The sequence below is a fragment of the Melanotaenia boesemani genome, chromosome 6, assembly GCF_017639745.1.
Source record: "Melanotaenia boesemani isolate fMelBoe1 chromosome 6, fMelBoe1.pri, whole genome shotgun sequence".
Taxonomy (NCBI): Eukaryota; Metazoa; Chordata; class Actinopteri; order Atheriniformes; family Melanotaeniidae; genus Melanotaenia; species Melanotaenia boesemani.
In genome coordinates, this window is record NC_055687.1 from 16,573,930 (window position 1) to 16,584,552 (window position 10,623).

The 10,623-nt window shown below is 39.8% G+C and overlaps 2 protein-coding genes across 2 annotated transcripts; both read right to left on the reverse strand.

Annotated features, from left to right (window-relative positions):
- Positions 1 to 110: 110 nt before the first annotated feature.
- Positions 111 to 4,293, reverse strand: gapdh (glyceraldehyde-3-phosphate dehydrogenase). Its single transcript, XM_041986761.1, has 12 exons — positions 4,232 to 4,293; positions 3,785 to 3,830; positions 2,458 to 2,557; positions 2,204 to 2,310; positions 1,965 to 2,055; positions 1,759 to 1,874; positions 1,564 to 1,645; positions 1,336 to 1,487; positions 1,164 to 1,242; positions 751 to 834; positions 531 to 628; positions 111 to 458 (listed from the first exon to the last, which is right to left on the reverse strand). The coding sequence occupies exons 2-12, from the start codon at positions 3,805 to 3,807 to the stop codon at positions 389 to 391; spliced, it is 1,002 nt and encodes a 333-aa protein (XP_041842695.1). The 5' UTR covers positions 3,808 to 3,830; positions 4,232 to 4,293; the 3' UTR covers positions 111 to 388.
- Positions 4,294 to 8,038: 3,745 nt separating this feature from the next.
- wu:fj39g12 (uncharacterized protein LOC563937 homolog) lies at positions 8,039 to 10,548 on the reverse strand. The gene is made up of 3 exons (XM_041986764.1): positions 9,698 to 10,548; positions 8,945 to 9,085; positions 8,039 to 8,776 (listed from the first exon to the last, which is right to left on the reverse strand). Exons 2-3 carry the CDS (start codon positions 9,041 to 9,043, stop codon positions 8,480 to 8,482), a joined length of 396 nt encoding a protein of 131 aa, XP_041842698.1. The 5' UTR covers positions 9,044 to 9,085; positions 9,698 to 10,548; the 3' UTR covers positions 8,039 to 8,479.
- Positions 10,549 to 10,623: the final 75 nt, after the last annotated feature.

The following is a 10,623-nucleotide window of genomic DNA, read 5'->3' on the forward strand; positions in this document are numbered from 1 at the left end:
ATGGATTTGAAAAATCATTTAAGACTCCATCTTCAGAAATCCACACTGATCCTAATGGAGCCACATTTAGAATATTTGTGCAGTGACCAAAACAAAAGGGAAGACTTGAATCTCACAAACAGGACTTTATTCCACCACTGACTGCAGTACTTCAGTACTACAGAAGGACTTTCACACCTTTACACCATCCAACACAACAGAACTGGGAATAAAAAAAAATTGGTCAGCAAATTAAATTTCATGTGTTCTGTGGGACATTTCCTCAGGCTTTTAATGGGGTCGACTATCAGATGGAACCAGGTAGAGTCATTTTTAAATCTCACTGTACATTGCTAACTTTGGATAGAGGAGCATGTAGATAACAGTCATGTTCAATAAGCCAGCTGGTTTACTCCTTAGAGGCCATGTGGGCCATGAGGTCGCAGACGCGGTTGCTGTAGCCGAACTCATTGTCATACCTGAGAAAGAATAAAGAAAGGTCAGAAGACATCAGTGGGTATGAATATGACAAAGTACTCCAAACTGCGTACCATGAGACCAGCTTGACAAAGTGGTCATTGAGCGCGATTCCAGCACCAGCATCAAAGATGGAGGAGTGGCAGTCACCGTTGAAGTCTGTGGAGACGACCTGCGGGAGAGCAGAGAATGCTGCATAAGCTAGTAAACTTGGGATGCATTTAATAATAATAATAATAATAATAATAATAATAATAATAATAATCCCATAGCAGGACTCTGCTAAGTTCGTACCTGGTGCTCTGTGTATCCCAGGACGCCTTTCATGGGTCCCTCAGCTGCAGCCTTCACAACCTTCTTGATGTCATCATATTTGGCCTGTACAAAAAATTTAAATACAATATATTAAAATAAGAATGGTTTGCATTTGAAAAGTACTAATTAAAACACTTGAAGTTATATTCTTATTAAACCATTGAAAAAGGAAATTGTTTTGTTTTAGATTTTCTTCTTGAACAATATTCATGAAAAAATTATTTCACTACCCTCTGAAACTGAATCATCTTTCATGAATCACTTGTGCATTATCATGTAGAAAAATAAAAGCCTAAGTTATAGGTCAATACAATACTTTTTGCATAATAAAACATTTTACAAATAAAAAACATTTAAACAATACTAGTTAATTTGCATTTGTGGCCACTCACGGGTTTCTCCAGACGGACTGTCAGATCAACGACAGACACATTGGGGGTGGGGACACGGAAGGCCATGCCAGTCAGCTTCCTGTATGATTTAAACATATTGATGCACTTGAGCAATATAAACACCACTGAAAACATTTACTACACTAAAAGTGCAGCATTTTTGGGCACCGACCCATTGAGCTCGGGGATGACTTTGCCGACAGCCTTGGCAGCACCAGTAGAGGCGGGGATGATGTTCTGGCTGGCACCACGGCCATCTCTCCACAGCTTGCCGGAGGGGCCGTCCACTGTCTTCTGGGTAGCAGTGATGGCGTGAACTGTGCTCTGATGGATAATAGAGATTATATGTTAACATGTTTAAAACTTCCTGCCAAAATGCTCTCAGGCTAAGTATTCTTACCATCAGGCCCTCAATGATGCCGAAGTTATCATTGATGACTTTAGCCAGGGGTGCCAGGCAGTTAGTTGTGCAGGAGGCATTGCTGTAAAATGAAGAAACCATCAGTAATGATGTTATCAGAATTATTACACTGAAATGTTTGATGAAAGGAAAAAAATAAATAAATAAATAAATAAAGGGTTGGGGGGTGCTTACCTGACAACCTGGAGGGACTTGTCATACTTCTCATGGTTGACACCCATGACAAACATGGGAGCATCAGCACTGGGTGCAGAGATGATAACCCTCTTTGCACCACCCTTCAAGTGAGCCTGCAATATTTAATTGAAATAAAAATTCAAGCCATCTTTGTACAGCAAACATTTACCTTTGCATCCTGTTAGTCTGAATTAAATACATACAGAGGCCTTCTCAATAGTGGTGAACACACCAGTGGACTCCACAACATACTGGGCACCAGCATCACCCCACTTGATGTTAGCAGGGTCTCTCCTGTTTAAAAAAAAAAAAAAAAAAGTCAACAAAATTTGAGTTTGTGCATCTCTAAAGCTAATTCGCCGACTATTTGTGCTTTACCCGTGTAGATGGTTTTTAAAAAAAAAAAAAAAAAAAAAAAAAAAAAAACAGCAGGTAAACTCACTCATGGAACACACTGATCTTGTGTCCGTCAATGACAAGCTTGTCTCCCTCAGCCTTAACTTCACCATGGAAACGGCCATGAGTAGAGTCATACTTGAACATGTAAACCTAAAGAGATGAGGAACCATACTTTAAGATTCTCACTACAAAACTCTCATGAAAGCACTTTTTTTTTTTTTTTTCCAAATATATGTAAACACAGGGACAGTGATTTCAACTCCCAGAGTACCTTTAGCTCCAGTCTCAGCAACTTACCATGTACTCCAAGTCAATGAATGGGTCATTGATGGCCACAATCTCCACCTTCTTGCCAATGATGGCAGCACGGGTCACCAGACGACCAATGCGGCCGAATCTGTGAAATGAACAAAAAGATGTTGCTTAGACTTGACTCTAGGTGGCAACATTATTCCATGCAAATCTGTCCAGTTGTGTCTCAGAGTTGCAGTAAAATGAAGGTGTTTAAACAAGGCTGCAAATTAGTGGTGAGCTAAAATTTAATTTGGCATTCAGCTGAACCACAGAAGCACCCCGTTCAACTTTTTCCTCCACATGTGAATATACATGACACCCTAGGAGACATGAAACTGCAGTCAAAGAAAGGGCAGAGTTCAGGGGGAGGGGCGGAGGGAGGCGTGTTCCAAGGCTCTCATACACACTCCTCTCTGGGGGCAAAAGTCAAAATGAACCTCTAAATGTTGTAATCCTAGTGACGGCAGAGCAATGTTTGATTAAAGGCAGAGTTACTTTTTAACCACACGTCCAAAAAACCTGGCACAGATACACTCTGTCCTTAAACACTGAGGGGAAGCAGGAAGTCATGAGATTAGAAAAACAGATTCATGACAGCATATAGACCAATGTCAGATTGTTTGCTCCAACATTTAGGTTTGCTTCCAGCAGCAGCAGAACAGTCTCCTGTTGAATGACCCTCACGCTGAAGTCAGTGTCCACAGTGTTATCTGCAGAGGGGCCAGTGTTCAAAGATTAAGTAAAGCATGAGAACAATTGGTAACGGTCCACAGGTTGGTTCACATTGGTTACAAAACACTTGTTGCTTCTGTTGGATATATATTAAATCACAGGCTGTCTTGCAGTTTGTCTTGCCAGCAGTGCACAAATTGAAATATACTAAAAACTTAAATAGTGTTTGAATAGAAGAAGCTCAAAGAAGCCCAATGTTTTATGCTATTTGTTTTGAAATTTCCATGTGATTGTTACAAGTGTGCAGTCTGCATATCTTGATTGTGGACACAAAGGTCCTATTATGGGAATTCAAACATATCTTTTAGCTTCTTGTCTAACACAATCTTTTTGTTTGTGTATCTTAGTATGTGTAATCATCATTGTGTAGCCATCTTGCATAAGAACTGCATACCTTGATAAGGCAGCAAGTAAAACAAAAAAAACTTTCAGGAGAATAGAGAGAAACCAAACCAGTGTTGAATTCTCATTGTGCACAGAGCAGAGGGGTGTGGCATTATGAATTAAGTGTGCACACAGTGACCCAACAGGTGTGCACCCCAAATGGGTGCCACCAAGGTTTATTTTCTAGCATGAGGTTATGAAAATGTTCTCTTACCCATTGATACCGACTTTCACCATTTTGCCTGGGTTGGTTTAGTCCTCTGGAAGAAGAATCAAGATAGAAAAATAAAGCGTGACATCCCATGCTAGATACTGATAAATAACATTTATAGTGCCATATATTAGAATTGACTTGCTGCCAGGCACTTTGATTATGCATCATGATAAGGAAAGACCCCAGACATTATTTAACAATGACCTAGCTGAGAAAATGACAAAACCACAGCTTGTCTTGCAAGGTAAGAAATTACCAAAAAGGTTAGAATTGTCACATCTTTACAAAAAGAAATTCTTGTGATTAAAGAAAGCAAATATTGGGTCCATTGGTTCAATCAAAGCACATTGCCTTCAGGTGATCTAAATTAAAATAATCATGTAGCCCAGAGTTGCTAAAACTTTGCAGCTTCCTGAGTAAAATAATTTCATTGTGTCTGTTCTTTACCGTTTGTGAGACTCCTCAGTCTGTCCTGCGACTCTGGGTGTGAGTGGGGAAGAGCAAAGTTTAGCTCAGTGTTTTTATGATAACCGAGAGAGAAACCACGCCCCCCCCCGATGGTCACGGATCCTCGCCCCGCCCTTTTTTAATGTCAAGGTCGTCAGCTACATAGACATGCAGACTGGTCTCTGAAACATCACTTTATATATTCTCATCTGATTCTTGCTGTTATTATAGTCATTTGAACTGAATAATTTACATTATGCACCAGTGTTTGGTGTTTCCATCTTTAAGAGGTCTTAATTTAGATATTCAGATCATAAAGGCCTCACATAGTGGTCTGTAAAAAGAGAGGGGTCCCCTGGTGACCTTCTCAGTGAATGCAGACACACGGAGAGAGCAAATGGGGGATCAAATCTCTGTCTTACTGACTGTGACATTTAATGTCCAAAGACCATGACCCTTCTCTTGACTCAGTCTGTTGCTGCTCCTCTTTTTCTGCTGCTCCATCGTCTCACAAAAAGTCCAAAGTTGACACTTGGTTGCTCAACATGAGTTGAGGAGTTGGTTTGAGTCAGTCTATTCACCAGAATTTTAAGCCTTTTCTGGTTATTGTGAAACAAGAAAAAGGGTCCATTGAAAGACAGGCTATTGTGTTTGAATAATAAGTGCTGCTGTTCAGGTTTCTGCAAGAAGTCACGCTGCTGCTGCAAGATAAACTGCAGTCACTTTTCTTCCCTGCACGCAAAACATAACAAGGCTCAGCTATGTCAGCTGCTATGTCCAGGCTATTTTTGACTCACTTCTTTGGCAACATTGGTGACATCTGAAAAGAAAGCACTCCAGAGGATAGTGAAAAATGTCAAATCTAAATAACCTGGTTGTCAGTTTTAACCAGTAGGCCAGACTCATTGATTTTGAGTTGAAACCTTCTCCATATTGTCACTATAGTGCACCTTTAAGTTGCAAGTCACAATTAATCTAAGTGGACATGTGATAATATGTATAAAACTTGTATTTTGCAACAGACTAAAGACACGTTCTCTAAAACTGGACAGTGGTGGTGTGTTTTATGGCAGCTGTTCAATGGTCCTGGCATAGCTGAACTACCACAACCCTGAGTGCATGCATGCCACTCCTGGTCGCTGCTTTGCAGCTTAAGGTCAAAGAGGGGAATTAAAGGTCAAACTAAGATTAGACTCTGGCTGGCTAGTCAACTCTCAGGCCACGTTCTACTCTCAGTACTGTAAGTGCTGTCTCATACAGATCACATGCTTTCTCTGTATTACAACAGTTCAACTACTCACTGTAGACTGTTGTGGAATGACACACATGATATTTTATTAGATAAATTTATTTGTTACAAGAGTTATGTTAATTTTTTTGTATCAGTTGTAAACATTTTCATTCTTGTAAGTTTACAGAGTAAAAGGCGAATCTTATTGTGTGCACGTTAAAAAGGCCTTCAGCTACATTTGTACAACCAATATCCTCTATTACAAGAATTGTACAAAGTCCAAAGTGCAGCAATGTGTGACAACAAACAGATGTGCACAAATGGTCTTGTACTGCCATCTTGTGTTGTGGCACAAAAGCTCATCTAATGTAATTCATGTTAATCTTAAATATCAAAATCTATTCATTATAAATAACCTGTCCATGCACAGTAGTCAGGCTAAATAATAAACTCAATAAGTCAAATATAAAGATAAATCATACAAATAAAAGTCGAGTGGTAAATGATGGAAAGATATAGATGCTATCTCACAAGCTTCAGCCTAGAAATAAATGGGTTTAACTTTTCAAGACAATTCTGAGACGAAGTGGGCAGAAGTAAATTCAAGCTCAGCTATTTGAAAACAGCTGAGAAACCCCTCTGTGTTACTGCCAGTGATTTGCAGAAGCAATTGATTAACAGGGGAAAAAATGATCATGACAGACTATAATTACTCGGGGCAGACCTCATGCCATGAAACTTCACAGCACTCCACCAAAAATTATACGAAAAATGATCACAAAGTGTGAGAAGATCTGCATAAAGTTCTGGGAGTCTGTTTTTACTGGGTAATGAGATTTATTTGGAAATTTGTACCTGTGAATCCGAGGTATGTGTGGTGTAATGCAAACAACAACAACAACAAAAAACAAACAAAAAAACAAAAAACAAACAGCTTCTAAACAGTCAGTCATGGATTGTGGCTCTACCTTGTTTATAGGATGTGTGTGAGGCCTGCAATGATCTGGGCAGTGGTAAAAATGTCTGTAATTGTGAATAACTAAGAGAAACCTAATTCCAACAAGGCATTAAGATAAAGACTGCAGATGATATGTAAATAGAATTGGCATAAAAATCACTAAATCAGAAGTTAAAAAAAAAAAAAAAAAAGTTATAAAATAGATAAAACTGCATCGAACATGAAAAAGCCAGAACTAAAAACCAGCCAGAAGACATTTTCGGCTGTGTTTTAAACTGAGCAGTTGTCTGGTTACGTGAAAAGCCAGCTGTTCCACAGATTAGGGGCTGCCACTGAAAAGGCTCTGTCACCTCTGGCTTTTTTAGCCTTGATCTAATAATGTCCAAGAGCAGCTGGTTCATAGACCTCAGTGCTCTGACTGGAGTGTCAGGCCCCTTCCTGAAAAGATTGAGTGGGTGGGTGGGGGGCTCAAATCAAATAGATTTTGTACAAACCACTCATATTTTTAGCTGTTTTTTAAATTATTAATAACTGGTTTTATGTGAATGAATGGGATCACTGTGGATTTGAATACACTTCATTTGATTATTACTGGATTGTATCTTCCTTTAGACGACCTTCTTGTGACTTGACTGTGTAAAATACAGCTGAACTTAAGTAGATCCATGCTGCTGAGGCTTTTAAAAACAAATCATAGCATTTTAAGATGGACCTTGACATGGACTGGGAAGCCAGGACAGATGTGATGTGGTCACACTGTTTCAGCTCCAACTTATTATCTAGCCTCAAGATAACAAACTGAACAAGACCGACAGATAAGAATATATTATGTAGGTTATAATAACCTCTATTTAAAGTAACAGCAGAACAATTTTCAGTGGAACAGGTATCTACATAGATCTGAAACTCTTGGTTCATACTGAATCCAATGTTTTTTTTCACTTGTTTTTGTCTATAACCAATGATGTTTCAGTTACTGCAAGTGCAAAAAAAAACAAAAAAGAAACAAACTAGGTTTACCCTCTCTGAGATGTTTTACTAACCCCACTGCAAGGAAAATTATTTTGCCCATTCTTTCTGGTACAAAGCTTCACAACAATGACTATATGAAGCCATAACTTCTATAGGATAAAGTAATTTCTCAGTACAGATGATGTTCTCAAATAATAAATGTTTTTACTTTCCTCTAAACTAATAATCCAGATTGATCACTTTGTGATTGTGTACAGATTTAGAGTGGCAGTAATTAAGCAAATTCTCTAAATAGCACATATGCTGATAGGGAAAATATGAATTACTCATTTCCATTTTGCTGGATGTTTTTAAGTTTTTTTGTTTTCGTTTTTCTCTCTTTGGGAACTCTGCTATGATGCCAGAGCAAAGAGTTTTGGACATAGCAGCAAGTCCACGCTCCAGAATGACGTGGGAAGGAGTTAAGTTCCTCCAACAGCCACTAGAATATTCAATAAATCATCAAGTTAAAAAAGATCTGTCATGAGGATGCAAAGCTCCATTTTGAAGGAGAAATTGAGATGACAGGTGTCAATAGGGAGTGAACCATGTGGGATTTACGAGTGGGCAAGCATTGAATTTCTATGAGCAATAACCAGAACACCACAAATGTCAAATCCATTTATTCATGCAAATCATAAGTGAACATAAAAATAAGCTGCAGGGATTATAGGTGCCATCATCTTTGGATATCCACGTCCATTACGGATGCTTTTAAACACAATCCCTGACCACAAAATGTGAGAACATCTCTACATTTACTGCACACGCAGACAAAGCAAGAAACACAGAATTACTTAAGAAACAAGCCCAAAAATCCTGGTTGATAATTTGATGGAAATAACCTCATATGTTCACTTCAGTACATACACATGGAATAAAGCATCTAATCTATGCTGGATGAAACCACATTAGCAACACAAGTTTACAACACATTACATTATTGTCTACATGTTCTCTGCAGGTGGATGCTGTTGCCTGTTTTTCCTTATATTCTAAGGAGGATCTTACCAGTCTGTCCTTTCCTCTTTTCCTCACTTTCCCTCCACTAACAACCCAGTCCACTCATGGATCCGATCCGATCCAGTTTCAGGCCAAAGCATCCTCGGTTCCATCCCCTCCTAGACCGGTCCGGTTCTGCTCGCTTCTGATTGGCCAAAGCCCCCTTCAGCAGCCGGAGCCAAGGGGTCTCAGCCTGTGTCTGGACATCAGCCCATTTGGGGTACTCGGCCGCCTTAACCCCTGAGGAGACGGTGGACTGCTCCTCTGGTTGGCTGTTCAACAGGTTCTCCAGATCATCCAGAGTCAGCAGGTCATTATAGCGCTCCAGAAACTGCTCCATAAACTGCAGAAGAAAAAAAAAAAAAAGATTAAATTTAATTGTCAGGGTGTGTACAAGGAAGAATAATTCAATCAGCGATACATTTCATTATACTCTTCTCCTGGACTATACATCCACTCTGAATTCTTTTCAATCCACTTCTTTCCCCCTCTCTGTCCCCTCCCCTTGTACCTGCACAGCATCTGGAGAAGGATGCAGAGCGCGAGCCTCTGTGATCTTGAAGGGAGTCAGGAGGAGCAGGGTGGCACAAAGCAATGCAGGACACAGCATGGCAGCAGAGACAAAGGGGCAGGAAAACTGGAAATACTCTGGCTGCAAAAATTAAAATACTCATGAAATTATGTTGAGAAATCAGAGTTACACAAGTTACTTTTGAATGTGTGAAACAGCACGTTAAAATAAGAAAAATTATCTTAATGACAACAGTCAAGCCTGTTTTCAGATAATCTGATTAAAACTAAATATAAAACCTTTTTTTTCTGCATTTAGGAGACAAATACTGGTACACAGTGATGAGCAATACCAACGTTGTGTATATAGGACGTCTAGCCGAAACTAATTGGCAGCCCCCGTAAGTGGTAAGCTTTTAAATCTAGGTTATTACAGCTAAAGAAAGGCATAGATTGAAAAGAAAATGTTCAAGAATAACTTTTTTTTTGGTTGCCGTGAGTATAAAGTATAAAATGTGCCAATTTATCTAATAAAATCACATTTTATTGTTAACTTGAATTCCTGATAAAAAGCTGTCCAATTAGATACATCTGCATCATTTATACACATAAAGGATTAATGCAACTATATGATGAAATGTAAACAGAAGATGTAGCTGAAACCATTATTTGAACATAATTAAGTTTCATCAGGATTTAATAATTGGAAGAAAAAAAACTTTTAAAATAAATGTAAGCATTTAAAAAAGCTCACCTATAGTTTGTTTTCTCTCTCTAAGCTCTGGGTGTCTTCTTTTCTCACAGACTCTTCTCCATCTCCCACCTTCTCAGTCTCTCAGCTTCCTCTCACTTGTTGGCACCTGCTGGGAGCATCAGTTTCTCACTTGACTGGCTCCTCCTCCTTGCTTTTGCTCCGTGATGGAATTGGGAGGGTGATTCTCTTCCTCTTGCGTCTGTTCCCTTGGCAGAGGCTGGATGCTGGGGCATCAGCTGGGATGCTGCAGCGGTTTTGTAGAGCCTGAGATGCCCCCCCAAACCCCCACTCCTTTCACATCATCTTCCTCCTCCTCATCTCCTTTTCTTTAGAGTGATGTCATAGTCTTGGAAAGACTGACTGTCATTGCCAAGGTGACTGTGTGTGGTGAGCACTCTGGAAACCAAACTGAAGCCAGCGTGCTGTACAAGCCAAGGTCAGAGGGCAGCGGTCAGCGAGTGCCTCACCAACACAACCTGCATTTTACCAGCTTACCTGTAATTATTTCCTGTATGCATTTCAGTCACGACTTGGACCTGAATTATACATTTCCCATGAGGTAACAATGCTCCTTGAGCATATAAGCCTCCCTCTCTCCCTTTGTCTCTGTGGTCTTTCCCAGCATGAACTGACCTCCCCTCTCTGCTGGGTAAGTTACAGTCTGTCAGTGCCATCTGCTCCCTGTACCCCCTGCCGCCAAATTACAACACTAGCAAGAGCTGCGTGGTTCCAACACACTGACCTTAAAGTTCAGCAGTCTGATTATTTCAAGTAAATAAACCCCCTGCCACAAATGTTAAAACAGTGTGCGTGCAATCAGTGGTTCTCTGTGGGTTTTCATGTCCAACATGAACTGAATTCATCTGTGCACAGCACTGACTCAGGTTGTGAAGAGCAAATTTACTAATATTTGAACTCTCAGCACT